Source organism: Balaenoptera musculus, chromosome 3 (genome assembly GCF_009873245.2).
Source record: "Balaenoptera musculus isolate JJ_BM4_2016_0621 chromosome 3, mBalMus1.pri.v3, whole genome shotgun sequence".
In the NCBI taxonomy this organism is placed as follows: domain Eukaryota; kingdom Metazoa; phylum Chordata; class Mammalia; order Artiodactyla; family Balaenopteridae; genus Balaenoptera; species Balaenoptera musculus.
In genome coordinates this window covers 26,646,963-26,667,162 of record NC_045787.1, presented here as the reverse complement: position 1 = coordinate 26,667,162, position 20,200 = coordinate 26,646,963, and the positions used below count along the sequence as shown (strand labels likewise).

At 42.3% G+C, this 20,200-nt stretch overlaps 1 protein-coding gene across 3 annotated transcripts in view; it reads left to right on the top strand.

Moving 5' to 3' along the window:
• ADAMTS12 (ADAM metallopeptidase with thrombospondin type 1 motif 12) overlaps positions 1 to 20,200 on the top strand; it is a 415,782-nt gene that overhangs the window by 355,238 nt on the left and 40,344 nt on the right. For all 3 annotated transcript variants that reach the window (XM_036846885.1, XM_036846887.1, XM_036846886.1), the window contains 2 exons: positions 1,579 to 1,731; positions 15,384 to 15,560. In XM_036846885.1, coding sequence (XP_036702780.1) covers positions 1,579 to 1,731; positions 15,384 to 15,560 — 330 coding nt within the window. The remainder of the gene's footprint in view (positions 1 to 1,578; positions 1,732 to 15,383; positions 15,561 to 20,200) is intronic.

The window sequence follows — 20,200 nt, the reverse complement described above, 5'->3', positions numbered from 1 at the left end:
GAGAAAATATAGGAAAGGTACCTGTTGTGTAGTTGTATCAGTTGTCCATTGCCACAATAACGCTATATAACAACCAACCACAATATCTCAGCAAACATTAATTTTTGTCCATGAGTTTCTGGGTCAGCTAGGAGTATCTGCTGACCCGGGCTGAGCTTAGCTGACCTCAGCTTGGCTTGTCATGCATTTGCTGAAGGGTCAGCTGAAGGCTGGCTGGTCTGAGATGGGCTCGGCTGGGTCACCCAGCTGGGTTTCACATGATCTCTCATCCTCCAGCAGGCTAGCCCAGTTTTATTCTCATGGCAGAGACAAGGGTCCAAGAGAGAACCAAAACAAGCAAGGCCTCTTGAGAACTGGCACGACAGCATCCACTGCAATTTCTTGGCAAAAGAAAGTTGCAAGAACAGTCCTGATTCAGCAGCTGGGGAAATACATTCCACCATATGATGAGAGGAGCTGTGAAGTCCATTGAAAAGAGCATGGGTGTGAACAATGGGGCCACTAGTGCAATCAATCTATGCACTTCAGCTGTTATTATCTCATATATATATGTATATCATATATATACACGCATAATATAGTACAGAGGAAAAAAAGCTAGGAAATTATGAGAGATTCAAATCCAATCCTAAAGAATTTTAAGGAGGAGAATTTACCTCCATAAATGAGCCAATTGAAAAAATGTTGACCGAGGCTATTTTCTGCTCTTCCCTTTCTATGAGCAGCATTGGTGAAATGCGGCAGTGCCTGCAGCTCACCCCCTTCCCCAGGCCTCACACCAGGATACTTTTTTTTTTTTTAACATCTTTATTGGAGTATAATTGCTTTACAATGGTGTGTTAGTTTCTGCTTTATAACAAAGTGAATCAGTTATACATATACATATGTTCTCATATCTCTTCCCTCTTGCATCTCCCTCCCTCCCACCCTCCCTCTCCCACCCCTCTAGGTGGTCACAAAGCACCGAGCTGATCTCCCTGTGCCTTGCGGGTGCTTCCCACTAGCTATCTATTTCACATTTGGTAGTGTATATATGTCCATGCTACTCTCTTCATTCCAGCTTACCCTTCCCCCTCCCCCTCCCCGTGTCCTCAAGTCCATTCTCTAGTAGGTCTGCGTCTTTATTCCCGTCTTGCCCCTAGGTTCTTCATGACCATTTTTTTTTTCTTTTAGATTCCGTATATATGTGTTAGCATACGGTGTTTGTTTTTCTCTTTCTGACTTACTTCACTCTGTATGACAGACTCTAGGTCCTTCCACCAGGATACTTTTTAAAGGGAAGCACATCTCCATTTGCACTGGGTTTTCCTCCCACAGAGAAATCAGGGATTCGCAAGCCTGGCTGCTTATTAGAATCACCTGGGATTTGTTTCTTAAATACTCCTGCCTGAGCCCTACCCACAGGCGTTCAGATTGTTTGGGGTTGGAGCCTCAGCGCTGGTTTGTTCAAAAGCTCTGCAGGCCGTTTTAGTGAGTAGCCGAGATTGAGGACCCCCGACTCCAGGGTGGGGTGGGGTGTGTCTGAGAAAGCGGCCCTGAGCCTCCATCTTCTCTCTCCTCCCCCCCACCCCCCGGCAGTGTTCCACCACGTGTGGCCTGGGGGCCTACTGGCGGAGCGTGCAGTGCAGCACCCACGTGGATTCCGACTGCGCCGCCCTGCAGAGACCTGACCCTGCTAAGAGGTGCCACCTCCGTCCCTGCGCTGGCTGGAAAGTGGGAAACTGGAGCAAGGTAACTGACGAGTCTCAGCAGCGTTGGGGGCGTCAGGGGGGCGGGGAGGGACTTCTACGAGCGTCATTTGCTAAAGCAGGTTTCCTGCCTCCCTTCCTGCCTCCTTTCTGCCCTTTGCTTCGATAAACTGGTGAATGCGTACATCAGGTGTTACCATAGGCCTGCTTCAAGTTACACAGTAGCCTGAGAACAAGTAGAGTTTTCAGTAGCCCACATGTTTTTATCTGCCCGTCTTCCCTTACCAGATAAACTGAGAGAAAAAGAAAATTTAATTTGTGTAATTAATGGCTTGTCCAGCATGCAACACTATTTCTAAATTGCTTAAATGTAGCATTATAATTAATAATGATACGTTAGCACAAGTGTAATTAAATCATCGTTCAGCAGCTGCTCACAAAGCAAGTATAACATTGAATCTGCCAGACTCAAAATGAAAAGAAAGCTGAAACATAAAGACACATTTGGTCTTTAAAAGTGTATGATGTCCTATACCGATCTTTTCGAAGTGCGATTTTCCTGTCCTTGCTAATCTAGCTGTGGTTACTCATTTTTCTGTGCTGCCTGCATAGTCCCTCGTGAAAGGCTTTATCAGGTTTTAGGATTAGTCAGGCTTGGTTCTTGTGGGCACCAATCAGGCCCAACCTGCTTGTCACCCTGATGGGGCTAAGACAGCCCCTGGGGGATACAGATGCAGCCAGGTCGTAGAGACATTGGTCAGAGGTGCAGTTAGGAGCCGCTTGGCAGCAGGGGTGAGAGGTATGAGCTATGCATACACCTTCTGTTTGTGAAGCACACCCACCTGTAAGACACCCTGCAGGCTCCTGTCTTCTCTCTGGGGAGCCAGTTTCCCTTGATGGCCTTGACACAGAAGGGAGAAGAGCTACCCAGAAGTTTGGGGAGGCTGGCGTCCCCTCTAGATGTTAGCGCCCTCATCTTGTAGAAAGCTCCCGTCCCCAGACAAGCAGGACGATGAGGTGTCCCACTGGACGTCTCTAGTTCTCCTGGCAGACTTCTCTGACAGACAGGAGTGTGGAATGTCATTTATTTGCATCAGGCCCCTTTTCCCAAAGAAAGGCTCTGGTCTTTGGCAAGAGAAAGTAGTGCAACTCCCTGAGAAAATCACCACGCATTTCGTTGATGCCTGCCAACCTCCCTTTTTCTGTTTTCATACCATTTTTCTTTCCGGAGCAAATGCTGGTTCCTTTTTCTTTCTCTTCCAACTCATAACAAACTCAAGATCAAAAAAGGACTAAATGCCTGGCTACAAATTCTCTTCCATATCCAGAAGAATCTCAAGCAACATTTCTATCCCTGACCTTGCCAAATGTTGACCAAGTCCTAAAGTTCCACTTTCCCATCCCTGGGACTAATCCTTTCCTTGGAAATTTCATGGCTCGTAGAAAGGACAGATGTGTGAAATAGCTCACACTTTTAAAAAGGTCCCTCCACTGTAAAATTCTAGGAATTCCAGCTGATATAAAAGCCTGAGTGGGAGATCCAGTAGCTCTTCTCTGGGGTCAGACCCCCTAAAGAAAGCCCTGCTCTGCCAGCTCATACCTTCCGTGTCTGTCTCTGGGTCTCTTCTCTCTCATGGCTGGGAGGCTTGTAGATGTATTTATTAACCCCTGTAGACTCCTGGTGTTTTGTAGAAGCTGTCTCTGACACATCACCAAGTTCTTCCAGAATGTAGTAACCACCCCATCTAAACTCAAATCCTCAAAGTTACTCCATTCCTATCAGTAAGGAAAATATCTCCTCTCTCAGGATAATAGATAAACCTTATGTCAAAGACACTGTTTAACTACTGATAGTCAATTGCCCTGACTTCTGTATTTTCTATCATTGGGGACATTGAATACATGACTTCCATTTTTCCTAGGGATGTTGATTTAAATGTTATCTTAAATTTTGGTGACTGAATGATACAGCTTTTTGACTACCACATTATTAACCAGTTCATATGGATGTCTAAAGTCCAAATCATACACTAGGAAAGATTTGAAGGCCTCCTTAGTTTCACTATTCTATCGGGACTCTTAAACTTATTCAGTGGCCAACCTCCAAACCCTAAAGTAGGAAAATAGACCCCCTGGTTTTGCCTTTAAATATCCAGAGGGTTTAGATTCTGCCAACTTGATGGTTTACCTTTTCACAAATACTTTCTCCGAGGGAAGAATTCTAATTTGATCATGAATCTTTCTGCATTATCCCACTGACCACTACCCCAGATCCAGAGGCACTTTAATCTTGTAAGACTAAGAATATTCTGCAGCCTCACCTGAACCCGCAGGGATCACACCTGAGGCCCCGGGTTACTCACCAGCAACTCCCCACTGCTGTGTGTGCTGTCTGAATTGTAGCTGTTTTACTGGCTTCTGTTTCCAGCACCACTCATCTCCATGATAGAGCCCTGATACAACTGCTATGGACATTTTCTCATACATGTGGCAGTACAATGAGCCTGTACATTCAGATCTTTACCTTTAAAAAGTCTAGAAGTTGTTTTTTTTGGAATGGCTTGCTTCTTCTTCATGCATTGATCTGTCTGAAACAAATCCCAGGTCATAGTCCTCAAGTTTGTCCCAGAGGTGTACTTGAGAAAACGTAGTTCTGCAGAATTGAATCCTGGAAGCAGCACTGGGCCTGGGATCAGACACGTCTGGGTTGGCAGCTCCACTTTGTCACCAGCATAGAATGCTGGTCCTTTCTTCCAACCTCTTAGGAGCTTTAGTTTTCTCACCTCTGAGAAATGAAGTGGGTCCTACGGCGTCTACTAATCTCATAAAGTTGTACAGATCAAAAGAGTGTGTGTGCAACAACTTTGTAAATGGTAAAAGACTATTCAAATGAAGCCTTGGGCAAACTCTGAGCTCTGGGTAAAGGTTAGGAGTAGTTCTCAGGCGTTCGCTAACTTCTGGCTTCCTGGACTTGGGGCAGGGGTGTTGTGGAAAGGTGGCAGTGGAGTAAGTCCTGTCCATCCATCAGGTCTCCACTCCCCAGGACTAAGCAGACAAGGTGAACCATGAGCTTTGGAGGACTTGACCTACCTTGCATCCTGGCACTCGCCAAATATCACCAAGTGCCCGACACCGCACAAGAATTTTAGGTAAACAATTTTATTTTTATCCAATAAACGACCTTCTTTATAACTCCCACTGAGGAAATGAAGGCTTGGAGGGTTTAAATCACTAACACATGATCAACTAGTACTAATACTCTCAGTTCTGAGAAACCATCAACTGGGGGACGGGTCATCAATTTAATGACAGCCTTTCAGAAAGAAAGGAAACACTACACAATAAATATGTACATCAGTTGTAAGACACATGCCAATTTCAGAACATTAAAATTTGCATAAGAAAAAAAAGTGATTCTTGTGCTGGAAGAAATGCAGTTAAGTGATAAAGATGAACTTGAAAAAACCTTCACCTGGGTTTGACACCAAAGCTATGCATCCTCAGAGCCTCACACACTTCCTGATTGAACATTTTGCCTGTACCTCCTGCAGTTTTGTAAACTTTATTATCTTTCTTAGAATGATAATAACTTTTTGTAGTTAAGTCTAACAGATCTTGATTATTTCTGAAATGAATCAAAGATTTTTACGTTTTCTTGGAATGATCTGTCTTCCCATCTAGGTAATGTTGCAATTTTATTTTAGCAGTAGCTGACCTTATTACCTGTAGCATTTTTTGGAAAATAAAAGTGGCAGCCTTTTCTTATGGCCTTGAGTTTCATAATATTCAGTGCTACATTTTTTTTAGATCTGAACTTTTACAAATGAATAAAATAGGGAAAGAGCCCCGTCTTGCTAAATACTGTCCCTGACTTTCATACATAATGTGTTCCCAGAAAAATACACCGAAGCCCAATGTGCAAAAGTCAAAACAGAACTGCACGTTATAGGGGAGCTTCTGTGCCCAGAAAGCAAAAACTGACCAGCTGGAAGGTGAATAATACACTCAAAATCACTGCATTTATTTTCTCTTGATATAATTTGTTGTACATCTAAACTGTCACCCACTCTTGGAAGCCCCAAGTGTTTTAGATGAAGGAATCCCCAAGTAGAGAAAAGAACAGCAATCAAATGGAAACCTTTAGGACCACAGAAAGCATGAACCCAAGACGACTCTAGCTGAGGACTGATGTCCAGACCGTGAGGCCCTCCATCATGGCCCCTGCCCATCTCTCTTTGTCCACCCCTTCCCTCCACTCTAGCATTCTGATGGACATGTTCCTGAACAAGCCTTATTGCTTCATGGCACTGCGCCCATATATGCCATTACCCCCACTTTGAATGTCCCCCACGCTATTTTGCCTGCTGAGTGAGCATCTACTCATCTCACGTGATTCAGCCCAAGCTTTGGCTCCTCTTTTCAAGCCTTGCCTGGCTTCTTCAGGTGAAATTGACCACCTCCTCATTTGTTCCCTCACTAGATCATGAATGACTTATGACATATAATCTTTACGACTTCTACTCATTATGTGACCTCTTCCTTCTGCTAGATTGGGATACAGAAACTGGAATATAGTTAAGTGCCCAATAACAGGGAGGAAGTGAAGTGGGAATGGGGTGGGGGGAAGACGGACAGATGAATTTTGGTGCGGTTCAACACAGAGTTTGTGTAATGAATTATTTGATCTTAAGGGTCTTATGAATCTGTTTAACATAAGGAAAGGAGCAGAAAAGAATTATTTCCATATCCTGGTTTAGTACTTGGAGAGCAAGAAAGTATTCTGAAATCAAAGCAGAATACAAGTCCAGTGATCCCAGACACATATCACTCTAGAATGCTGGGAGAATTTAACCATCCAGCTTATGCTCCTTTTAATACCGATGGAGAAACGAAGGCTTAGACAGGTAAAGTCACGTAGCCACTTGGTGTCAGGGTCATACTTGAATGCAATCTGCTGACCTCCCAATCCCACACTGGTTAACTTCATTATACTCATCTGAACACTTGGTAGCAGTCTAACGTGGAAAGTGTATCAGGATGACTCCATAAATCAGAAACAACACAAGGAAGAAATGGTTATGATTTCATTTTCTCTCTGCCAGTGGCTCCTGTAAGCTAAGAGGAATTTTCTTTCTAACTCCATCTGGTTTGCTGATCACATCAGTTAAACAAACTGGTGTGAGAACCAGAAAATGGTTAGGCCTGTTTGGACACAACTGGGCATTAGCCAGTCTTTTTATTCTCCTCAGTCTGGCTCCTGTCCTCAGTCTGGTCCACAGACTCCAGGTTAGGAAAACTAGAATACAAATGACCCTCCTTTAGGGCAATAAGAAAATGAATATAATAATTGGCATTCAGCAAACAAAGGCAAAACAGTTTCTGGAGTGGAGTGATTTAATATCCTGCCACTTCACTCCTGCTAACTGAATCAGAGGCCCTTCTGAAAATGAAACAAAAGAGTCACAGATTTAGTGAGTATCTTCCCTTATTATTTACTTCACCATATTAATAAATTTCATTTCCCACTGAATGTGAATGTACTCTTTGACAAAAAGGTAATGCAAATTTGAAAAATCTAGGAATAACAGATAGTAGCAACAAATGAAAAATAAGAAAACAAAACCCCATTGTATACTTATGTCTTAGAGAATTCCTCTTCCTAATAAAGAGCCCTCTTGTTTTAACCATGGGTTATTTCCTGGAAATCTGTTTGTCAGACAAATGACTGCTTTGTGTAGAAATTATTAGCATGCTTCTGCATTTGTTCTGTGGCTGATTTTATTTTATTTTATTTTTTAACATCTTTATTGGAGTATAATTGCTTTATAAAGGTGTGTTAGTTTCTGCTTTATAACAAAATGAATCAACTATACATATACATATATCCCCATATCTCCTCCCTCTGCGTCTCCCTCCCACCCTCCCTATCCCACCCCTCTAGGTGGTCACAAAGCACCAAGCTGATCTCCCTGTGCTGTGCGGCTGCTTCCCACTAGCTGTTTTACATTTGGTAGTGTATATAAGTCCATGCCACTCTCTCACTTTGTCCCATCTTACCCTTCCCCCTCCCTGTGTCCTCAAGTCCATTCTCTACATCTGTGTCTATTCCTGTCCTGCCCCTAGGTTCTTCAGAACCCTTTTATTTTTTTATAAACCATATATATGTATTAGCATACGGTATTTGTTTTTCTCTTTCTGACTTACTTCACTCTGTATGCCAGACTCTAGGTCCATCCACCTCACTATAAATAACTCAATTTCGTTTCTTTTTATGGCTGAGTAATATTCCATTGTATATATGTGCCACATCTTCTTTATCCATTCATCTGTCGATGGACACTTAGGTTGCTTCCATGTCCTGGCTATTGTAAATAGAGCTGCAATGAACACTGTGGTCCATGACTCTTTTTGAATTATGGTTTTCTCAGGGTATATGCCCAGTAGTGGGATTGCTGGGTCGTATGATAGTTCTATTTTTAGTTTTTTAAGGAACCTCCATACTGTTCTCCATAGTGGCTGTATCAATTTACATTCCCACCAACAGTGCAAGCGGGTTCCCTTTTCTCTACACCCTCTCCAGCATTTATTGTTTGTAGATTTTTTGATGATGGCCATTCTGACTGGTGTGAGGTGATACCTCATTGTAGTTTTGATTTGCATTTCTCTAATGGTTAGTGATGTTGAGCATTCTTTCATGTGTTTGTTGGCAATCTGTATATCTTCTTTGGAGAAATGTCTATTTCGGTCTTCTGCCCATTTTTGGATTAGGTTTGTTTTTTTGATATTGGGTTGCATGAGCTGCTTGTAAGTTTTGGAGGTTAATCCTTTGTCAGTTGCTTCATTTGCAAATGTTTTCTCCCATTCTGAGGCTTGTCTTTTCGTCTTGTTTATGGTTTCCTTTGCAGTGCAAAAGCTTTTAAGTTTCATTAGGTCCCATTTGTTTATTTTTGGTTTTATATCCATTTCTCTAGGAGGTGGGTCAAAAAGGATCTTGCTGTGATTTATGTCATAGAGTGTTCTGCCTATGTTTTCCTCTTAGAGTTTTATAGTTTCTGGCCTGACATTTAGGTCTTTAATCCATTTTGAGTTTATTTTTGTGTATGGTGTTAGGGAGTGTTTTAATTTCATTCTTTTACATGTAGCTGTCCAGTTTTCCCGGCACCACTTATTGAAGAGACTGTCTTTTCTCCATTTTATATTCTTGCCTCCTTTACCAAAAATAAGGTAACCATGTGTGTGTGGGTTTATCTCTGGGCTTTCTATCCTGTTCCATTGATCTATATTTCTGTTTCTGTGCCAGTACCATACTGTCTTGATTACTGTAGCTTTGTAGTATAGTATGAAGTCAGGGAGCCTGATTCCTACAGCTCCGTTTTTCTTTCTCAAGATTGCTTTGGCTATTCGGGGTCTTTGGGTTTCCATACAAGTTGTGAAATTTTTCGTTCTAGTTCTGTGAAAAATGCCATGGGTCGTTTGATAAGGATGCATTGAATCTGTTGATTGCTTTGGGTAGTAGAGTCATTTCACAATGTTGATTCTTCCAATCCAAGAACATGGTATATCTCTCCATCTGTTTGTATCATCTTTAATTTCTTTCATGAGTGTCTTATAGTTTTCTGCATACAGGTCTTTTGTCTCCTTAGGTGGGTATATTCCTAGGTATTTTATTCTTTTTTTGCAATGGTAAATGGGAGTGTTTCCTTAATTTCTCTTTCAGATATTTCATAATTAGTGTATAGGAATGCAAGAGATTTCTGTGCATTAATTTTGTATCCTGCTACTTTACCAAATTCATTGATTAGCTCTAGTAGTTTTCTGGTAGCATCTTTAGGATTCTCTATGTATAGTATCATGTCATCTGCAAACAGTGACAGCTTTACTTCTTCTTTTGTGATTTGGATTCCATTTATTTCTTTTTCTTCTCTGATTGCTGTGGCTAAAACTTCCAAAACTATGTTGAATAATAGTGGTGAGAGTGGACATCCTTGTCTTGTTCCTGATTTTAGAGGAAATGGTTTCAGTTTTTCACCATTGAGAATGATGTTGGCTGTGGTTTTGTAATATTTGGGCTTTATTATGTTGAGGTAAGTTCCCTCGATGCCTACTTTCTGGAGGGTTTTTTTTTAATCATAAACGGCTCTTGAATTTTGTCAAAAGCTTTTTCTGCATCTATGAGATGATCATATGGTTTTTCTCCAATTTGTTAATATGGTTTATCACATTGATTGGTTTGCATATATTGAAGAATCCTTGCATTCCTGGGATAAACCCCACTTGATCATGGTGTATGATCCTTTTAATGTGCTGTTGGATTCTGTTTGCTAGTATTTTGTTGAGGATTTTTGCATCTGTATTCATTAGTGATATTGGCCTGTAGTTTTCTTTCTTTGTGACATCTTTGTCTGGTTTTGGTATCAGGGTGATGGTGGCGTCGTAGAATGAGTTTGGGAGTGTTCCTCCCTCTGCCATATTTTGGAAGAGTTTGAGAAGGATAGGTGTTAGCTCTTCTCTAAATGTTTGATAGAATTCACCTGGGAAGCCATGTGGTCCTGGGCTTTTGTTTGTTGGAAGATTTTTAATCACAGTTTCAATTTCAGTGCTTGTGATTGGTCTGTTTGTATTTTCTCTTCTTCCTGGCTCAGTCTTGGAAGGTTGTGCTTTTCTAAGAATTTGTCCATTTCTTCCAGGTTGTCCATTTTATTGTCACATAGTTGCTTGTAGTAATCTCTCATGATCCTTTGTATTTCTGCAGTGTCAGTGGTTACTTCTCCTTTTTCATTTGTAATTCTATTGATTTGAGTCTTCTCCCTTTTTTTCTTGATGAGTCTGGCTAATGGTTTATCAATTTTGTTTATCTTCTCAAAGAACCAGCTTTTAGTTTTGTTGATCTTTGCTATTGTTTCCTTCATTTCTTTTTCATTTATTGCTGATCTGATCTTTATGATTTCTTTCCTTCTGCTAACTTTGGGGTTTTTTTTGTTCTTTCTCTAATTGCTTTAGGTGTAAGGTTAGATTGTTTATTTGAGATGTTCTTGTTTCTTGAGGTAGGATTCTATTGCTATAAACTTCCCTCTTAGAACTGCTTTTGTTGAATCCCATAGGTTTTGGGTTATCGTGTTTTCATTGTTATTTGTTTCTAGGTATTTTTTGATTTCCTCTTTGGTTTCTTCAGTGATCTCTTGGTTATTAAGTAGTGTATTGTTTAGCCTCCGTTTGTTTTTTACAGATTTTTTCCTGTAATTGATATCCAGTCTCATAGCGTTATAGTCGGAAAAGATACTTGATATGATTTCAATTTCCTTAAATTTACCAAGGCTTTATTTGTGACCCAAGATATGATCTATCCTGGAGAATGTTCCATGAGCACTTGAGAAGAAAGTGTATTCGGTTGTTTTTGGATGGAAAGTCCTATAAATATCAATTAAGTCCATCTTGTTTAATGTCTCATTTAAAGCTTGTGTTTCCTTATGTATTTTCCTTTTGGATGATCTGTCCATTGGTGAAAGTGGGGTGTTAAAGTCCCCACTATGATTGTATTACTCTCGATTTCCCCTTTTATGGCTCTTAGCATTTACCTTATATATTGAGGTACTCCTATGTTGGATGCATAAATATTTACAATTATTATATCTTCTTCTTGGATTGATCCTTTGATCATTATGCAGTGTCCTTCTTTGTCCCTTGTAATAGTCTTTATTTTAAAGTCTATTTGGTCTGATATGAGTATTGCTACTCCAGCTTTCTTTTGATTTCCATTTGCATGGAATATCTTTTTCCGTCCCCTCACTTTCAGTCTGTATGTGTCCCTAAGTCTGAAGTGGGTCTCTTGTAGACAGCATATGTATGGGTCTTGTTTTTGTATCCATTCAGCCAGTCCATGTCTGTTGGTTGGAGCATTTAACCCATTTACACTTCAGGTAATTTTCGTTATGTATGTTCCTATTACCATTTTCCTAATTGTTTTGGGTTTGTTATTGTAGTTCTGTTCCTTCTCTTGTGTTTCCTGCCTAGAGAAGTTCCTTTAGCATTTGTTGAAAAGCTGGTTTGGTGATGCTGAATTCTCTTAACTTTTGCTTGTCTGTAAAGGTTTTAATTTTTTCCGTCAAATCTGAATGAGATCCTTGCTGGGTAGAGTAATCTTGGTTGTAGGTTTTTCCCTTTCATCACTTTAAATATGTCCTGCCACTCCCTTCTGGTTTGCAGAGTTTCTGCTGAAAGATCGGCTGTTAGCTTATGGGAATTCCCTTGTATGTTATTTGTTGTTTTTCCCTTGCTGCTTTTAATATTTTTTCTTTGTATTTAATTTTTGATAGTTTGATTAATATGTGTATTGGCGTGTTTCTCCTTGGATTTATCCTGTATTGACTCTCTGTGCTTCCTGGACTTGATTGACTATTTCCTTTCCCACATTAGGGAAGTTTTCAGCCATAATCTCTTCAAATATTTTCTCAGTTCCTTTTTCTCTTCTTCTTCTGGGACCCCTATAATTCGAATGTTCATGCATTTAATGCTGTCCCTGATGTCTCTGAGATTGTCCTCAATTCTTTTCATTCTTTTTTCTTTATTCTGCTCTGTAGTAGTTATTTCCACTATTTTATCTTCCAGGTCACTTATCCGTTCTTCTGCCTCAGTTATTCTGCTCTTGATTCCTTCTGGAGAATTTTTAATTTCATTTATTGTGTTGTTCATCATTGTTTGTTTGCTCTTTAGTTCTTCTAGGTCCTTGTTAAACATTTCTTGTATTTTCTCCATTGTATTTCCAAGATTTTGGATCATCTTTACTATCATTATTCTGAATTCTTTTCAGGTATACTGCCTATTTCCTCTTCTTTTCTTTGGTCTGGTGAGTTTTTACGTTGCTCCTTTATCTGCTCTGTGTTTCTCTGTCTTCTCATTTTGCTTAACTTACTGTGTTTGGGGTCTCCTTTTCACAGGCTGTGGGTTCATACTTCCCATTGTTTTTGGTGTCTGCCCCCAGTGGCTAAGGTTGGTTCAGTGGGTTTTGTAGGCTTCCTGGTGGAGGGGACTAGTGCCTGTGTTCTGGTGGATGAGCCTGGATCTTGTCTTTCTGGTGGGCAGGACCATGTCTGGTGGTGTGTTTTGGGGTGTCTGTGACCTTATTATGATCTTAGGCAGCCTCTCTGCTAATGGGTGGGGTTGTGTTCCTGTCTTGCTAGTTGTTTGGCATAGGGTGTCCAGCACTGTAGTTTGCTGGTTGTTGAGTGGAGCTGGGTCTTAGCGTTGAGATGGAGATCTCTGGGAGAGCTTTCACCGTTTGATATTACATGGAGCTGGGAGGTCTCTGGTGGACCCATGTCCTGAACTCAGCTCTCCCACCTCAGAGGCACAGGCCTGACACCCGGCCAGAGCACCAAGACCCTGGCAGCTACACGGTAGATCCGCAGTTGGTCATAAAATTATATAACTCAGGAACAGCCAGATGAAAGGGATGCATAGGGCAAGACACGGGGAATGGGAGCAGAGTTCCCATGCCTTCTTCAGGCGCACCACTCTCCCAGCACCTCCATGTGTTCACCAACCCAGAAGCTCCTGTTCTGTGGCTGGTTTTAAATTGGAAGTTACTTTGTTCTCTGTGTTCTTACAGCATGGCAGGCAAATGAAGTTTTGAATTTGCTTTTGCGGGGGCTGTCTGGCAAGTGTTGCTTATTTCTGAGAAGCTAAACACACTTGATTTATGGAAGCATTAGAGCATCCATCTGCCCCCTTGTCATATGGGCCCACATCTTCTATGTTACAGCCCAAGGTTTGATGTCAGGTGACTTGTGCCATCTGCCCGGTGACAGAAGAATGGGGATCAGTATTTTGGGATATACCTCTACTGAAAGGTTTTGAGGAATTTTCTTTCACCATCCACAGCCCTACAGTTATGACTATTCCACCATAGCCAGAAAGAGAGCATTATATTTTACCATGTAGAGAGGGGGCCAGATGAACATATACCTTACAGCAATGGGCACACCTTTGTGGTGGTGCATTTTCTCAGCCAAGACTGTAATGAGATCATCAGTGGAAGGATTGAGAGGGTGAAGAAGGATGCTCTTTATAGCGACCACAGTGACCACAGATCTCTTTAGTCCACTGGGAGCCCCCAGTTGCTCTTTTCTCAGAATTCATATATTCATTCAGCAAGCCGTGGGGAACATCTGTGCTGCTCCTGGCCCCATGCTAGATGCTCAAGACATAATGGTGACCAGGGCAGTTAGGCTTCCAACTTCAGGGCAGTGATAGTTTAATAGAAAGGATGGACAGAATAAATAAAAGTTGTTTCACATTTCAAGTTCTTTTGGTGGAAACAAAGAAGGATCTGAGATAAATAACAAGTGGCATAGGTATCCTTTGGAGAAGGTATTCAAGGAAGGCCTCACAGAGAAGGTGACATTTACGCTAATTTAAAGGAAGGGCAGTAGCAAGTAATGCGAAGGGTGGAGGAAGGAAGACTCGGGACACAAGGACCACAGGACATATTGTTAATCCACGGAGAATCTGGGGGAGAGGGGCTGAGGAGCACAAGGGTCAGGCTCCATGCCACCTACTTTGGGTCCCCACCTGAGTGTGGGCAGTGACAGGACAGGCCAGGACTGGCCTTGAGAGACTAGGATGCACAGGCAAGATGAGCTGAAGGGAAACTGATGGCACTAGCTTTCTACACAGACTGTAGACCAAGTCTTGGAATCTCAAGTTATGATTAAGTAAAATCTAACTAGGTGGGGGATGGAGAAGCTTCCAGAATCCAGGAGGTCAGAGAGTGAACCAAAGAAGTCCTCCAGAATAGGCCACATAGACTCTGGTTTTAGGTGACCCAGGCTCAGCCGTGTTTATCATGATCTTAAGGAAATCAGCAGCCTGCGGATGAACAGTGCCCTTTACTGAGAGCAGGGTGCAGGGGCCGCTGCGCAAGGTACAGGCACAGGGTAGGGGGCGTGAGAGGGGCCTCTGTAAGGGCTTGCTGCAGGCACGCGCTGAGAAAACCCTCGGTGATGGAGGCTATAGAAGGAAGGATGGTGGGCGATGGTGCTGTAGGGGGAAGCCTGGCAGTAGAGGCAAGGATAGGGTTGGCCCACTCCCTGAATCAAACCATTGAGCAGTTATTCAGCTTATTTTCCTTATAGAGGCCCTTTCCTTGAAACAAGGTAACCCATCCTGCGTTCAGACTCAGGGAGAAAAGGGGTTTTCAGCAGGATTCTGAGGGACAGTTGGCTGTAGCTTTGCAGAGAGCTCCCCCAACAGCGGTTCCGTTTGCCTCGAATGAACACAGGCATCTTAGGGAACGGCCGCCCACTGAGGATGCTGCGCCAGCCTCACCCCAAGCCCACCCCCGCGGCTGTAATCTTCGCGACAGCCCCATAGGTAACGGTTACTATCCCAGTTTACAGATATGACAGCTGAGGCTCAGAACGTTTCTGCAACTCGCCCAAGGGCTCACGATGAGTGAGTGACAGAACTGGACTTTTCACCCGGTTCTCACCCTTCCACACCTGCATTTTCTGACATTGGGAGGCCCCTCTTGTGGAGCTGCTCAAGTGCCTCCCTTTCTGAGGGAGACAGTTTACTAACCCCTCTTCGTGACTGGAAGCCTGGAACTTCGTGATGCTTTGTGAAATCCCTGGGAATCCGGGCGTGGACGGTCTGATGCCAAGGACTCAGTTATCCCCTTTTCTCTCACTCTCCATACAGTGCTCCAGAAACTGCAGCGGGGGCTTCCAGATCCGGGAGATTCAGTGTGTGGACAGCCGGGACCACCGGAGCCTGAGGCCATTTCACTGCCAGTTCCTGGCTGGCCCTCCTCCTCCACTGAGCATGAGCTGTAACCTGGAGCCCTGCGAGGAGTGGCAGGTGGAGCCTTGGAGCCAGGTACGGCGCCTAGTACCCCATCCGGACAACCTGGCAACCATGAATCTCTGTGTTACCTTGTGAGTCTAGATGTTGGGGAAGACCACATGTGTATCAAGCCAGTGCCAGGCCTCCATTCAGCCACCTTCCACAGGGTGTGTTACTGAACCACACTTGGGTCACTTGTCCATACACAGTAAAGCCGATCTACTGACACCAGATTGTGGTGAAGGAAAGTGCAGTGTTTATTGCAGGGCGCCGAGCAAGGAGTCCAGGGCAGCTAGTGCTTAAAAGGCCTGAACTCATCAAAGGCTTTCAGGGAAAGGTCTTTAAAGACAGGGTGAGGGAGGGAGGTTGTGATCAGCTTGTGGACATTCTTCCAATTGGTTGGTGGTGCGGTAATGGAGAGTCAACATCATCAGCATCACAAACCTTCTGGTTCCAACCGTCTGAGGTCTACGTGCTTGTGGGCACCATACAGTTAACTTCTTCCACCTGGTGGGTGTTTCAGTCTCTGCAAAACAGCTCAAAAGATGTGGCTCAGAATATTATCTGTAGTCCTTGAGGAGGAACTAAAGGTCCTTGACTTTGTTTAATAGCTAAACTGTTATTATTTTGTCTCGCTTGACTGTTCTCCTTTTTGAGTTTTCTCACCTCGATGATTAAATTTACTCTTTGGAGATCAGGGAAGGCCTAGGAGGCTAAAGTGTTTCTATAGACAAGAGGCAGGTGGCGAACATGATGGAGTGAGGGGGCGAGGCTGTTCTGGGAAAGCCCCATAGGGTCCTGCTCAGTGACAGGTGGGGAGGCTGGGCAGGTCCAACAACTTGAAGGCTATGTTGTGTGCTTTAAACTGTGACTGCTCAATGGTTTATTACAACCTAGTCTCAATGGATATACTGGGGAATTGGGGTCCCTCTGGGGAGATGTACGTGTACCACTGTGATGAGAGGCATTTAGGACAGAGCATCACATGCCCCTCTTAGGCTTCTGCAGTGGGGCTGGGGGCAATGGTCAGATCCTTTCCACACACAGTATTTAATTTCAGAGTTCCACCTCTCAGTTAAATACCCAGATCCTCGTTTACACAAATAAAAAGAAGGGTGTGTGTGTGTGTCCATCCTGTTTTGTGAGGGCTGAGGCTCTGCTGCGTCTTTGTCCTACTTCAGTACATGAAAACAAGTTACTCTTCCTTGGTGAGATATAATGATTTCATTTGCCTATTGGCCTCAATAGCTAAAAAAAAAAAAAAAAATACTCCCAACTATACCCATGCATGGTGGAAAGAAGAGGGAAAGAAAGAATGCAGCATGTTTTGAGTGTGTCCATACACTGGACAATTTACCTATAATACTTGTTTTAATTATCACAATAACCTGGATGGTAGGCCTTATTAATTCCGTTTTATAGGTGAAGAAATTGAGACTCAGAGGTTAAGAAGCGTACATGAGGTCACACAACTAGAAAATAAACGGTGGAGTATTAAATTCAAGCTTAAGGCTGACTCTGATGCCTGTACTCTTTCTACTGTAGAATTTAGTCCAGTGGACATGAAGCAAAGAGCGAACTGAGGAGAAAGAGTGAGTCAATAAGTATTTGGGGGGAAACTTACCACATGCCAAGGAAGAGAAGATAGAGAACCACAAGTGTAGGATACAGAATTAGTGTTCAACCCTGGAAGACTGAGCCCCCTCAAGTTTCTTACTGTCTGCTGGGTCAAGCAGCCATGTTGATTCCTGAGGCCCTGGGCCCATACCTGGTGTTTTCTGGGGCAAAAACCACCACTGTCCCCTCTTCCGCTTCCTTCCCTGTCCAGCTCTGGGGGACATAAAGTACCTGCTACTCCCATGCTCTGAACTTAGGCCTCCATGTTTGCTGGGCCTGGTGACAGCTTCCAGAATCCTGGAATTTGCAGAGGCGCTTAGATTGCCTTGTCAGAGAAATTGCATTTGCAAGTTATCCAAGATGAGCAATCATATATGCTCTCTGGTTGTGAAAAAGATGTATTCTATATGCTTCCTCAGTAGCTTCTGGGAGCCCAATCATGAGCCTGTTTCCTGAAGGCCTCCCAACACCCTCCTTTCTAAATTGCTCTGTTCTGAGCAAACCACAAAGTTGGAAGACTTCCCTCTGAAGGAGCAGTAAAGACAGAAAATGCTGAAGTTGGTTGAACATTTCCCTGGGAATGTTGAGGGACTATTTAGGGACTGAGCACCTTTGGGTGCTTTCCCTGAGCCATCATGATGCTGCTCTGTCTGTACATACTATCTAATGGATGCCTTCGTGGGAATGTTCTGGGGCCTTGCAGTGAATGTCAGCCAGCCCAGACTACTTGCAATGGAAGATGCATTTCAACTGTAGAAATGTCTCCACTGGTTCTCAAGCTTTAGCAAACTTTAGCATGTTTCAGCATCACCTGGAGGGTTTGTCAGCACACTGATGTCTGGACCCCACGCCCACAGTGTCCAGTTCAGAGGTCTGGGGTAGGGCCTGAAGTTTCACATTTCTAACAAGTACCCAGAGATGCTGAAGTTGCTGCTTTGGGGACCACACTTTAAGAACCACTAGTTTATACCTTCTTTATCCCCCCTTTCCTGGAGGTTACTTGGCCAGGTGGCCCTGGATCTATATGCACAAATGTAGGTATGCAACAGGATCCCAAGTGTGGAATTCCTCTCCTTCCCTCCTCATATAGGGTTAAAAACAGTGAATAAGTGGGAAAAGATCCATGTTGGAATACCGTGAAAACAATAGATTAGTTCTTTTATTGAGCAGAAAATGTTAATTGTATATAATTTCTCTGTTTTCTATGGTTACCATCACACATGTAGTGCCTGTCGTGATAGGCATGATATTGACAATCATAATTGTTTTGTTGTTGTTACCATGTCATAATTAAGATTTTTCAAAGTACTAAGATCTTTCAAAGTACTTTTCAAGTACTCAAAAGCATTCTTCAAAGATTCTTGGTGAATTATCTACTTTCCTCTTAGAAATCTCAGGAAAATGAGATAATACAACTTAGAAAATTATTCTAGTGAGCAAAAACTTGACATGTTTTAGAATTATATCCCTTCAGGAATCCAACCTGTCATCTCAAATTTATTTTGTGAGCATTACAGCCAGTTCATCAGACCCTTAGAAAACCTATCAACATCACTATTCCAAAGATGGACAAATTTAATTCTAAAGCTTTATGTAGTGGGGAAGGAAGGCTGAATCCTGTTTTAATAGGAGATGAACAAAATTGCATTGTAGAAGTATGCTCTCCATTAGGGCTGTCAGAACTAATCAGAATAAAAACATCTACATTTTACATTTTGGTTTCTAGACCAGAATTCCTTCCGTTTGACATACTGAACTATTTAGCATCTTCTGATATTTTTCCCCTCCTCTTATCCCCAGAATTTTCTTTATCAGTCTCCTTTCTTTAAGTCTTGTTTCACCACTGTTTTTGTTTCTGTTATTGCCTTTTGGCTTAAACAACAAAAATATTTTTTTCTCACAGTTCTAGAGGCTAAAAGTCTGAGATCAAGGTGTTGGCAGGATTGGTTTCTTCAGAGGCCTCTCTTCTTGGTTTGTAGATGGCTGTCTTCTCCTTTGTCTTCTGTCGTTTTCCCTCCGTGTGTGTCTGTGTCCTAATCTCCTCTTCCTATAAGTACACCAGTCATAATGGGTTAGGGCCCTCCCTAATGACATAATTTTACCTTCATTACCTGTTTAAAGACTCTTCCTCCAAATACATCACATTCTGAGGTACTGGGGGATTAGGAATTCAAAATACAAATTTGGGGGGAACACAATTTAGCCCATAACAAGCATAGCAAAGATACTAGCAGCGTATGTATCTTGGCAGTGTGAAAGGTTTAATTTTGTTGTTGTTGTAGTGGTGGTTGTTTATTTTATTTGTTCTTAATAATCCACCCTAAATTCAGGTCTTGATGACTCTTTTTTTAACTTAAATATAGATGACATACAATAATATGTAAATTTCAGGTGTACTATATGATGCTTTGACATTTGCATACATTATGAAATGATCATTACAACTCTAGTAACCATCTGTCCCCATAATAAGTTATTTCAATATTATTGATTATATTCCTTATGTTGTATATTACATCCCCATGACGTATTTATTATACATCAGGAGGTTTGTACCTCTTAATCCCCTTCACCTATTTTCCCCCATACCCCACACATCTACCTTCTGGCAAACACCAGAATTTGTTCTCTGTATCTATGTGTCTGTTTTCATTTTGTTTTGTCTGTTTGTTTTGTTTTTACATTCCACATGTAAGTGAGATCATGTGGTATTTGTCTTTCTTTGTCTGACTTATTTCACTTCTAGATCCATCCATGTTGTCCTAGGTGGCAAGATTTTATTTTTTATGGCTGAGTAGTATTCCGTTTTGTGTGTGTGTACATGTACACACCACGTCTTCTTTATCCATTCATCTATCAATGGACACTTACATTGCTTCCATATCTTCTTTTGTAAATAATGTTGCAGTGAACATTGAGGTGCATATATCTCTTTGAATTGGTGTTTGTTTTCTTCAGTAAATACCCAAGAGTGAAATTGCTGGATCATATGGCAGTTCTATTTTTAATTCTTGGAGGAACCTCCATACAGTTTTCCATAATGACTACCCCAATTT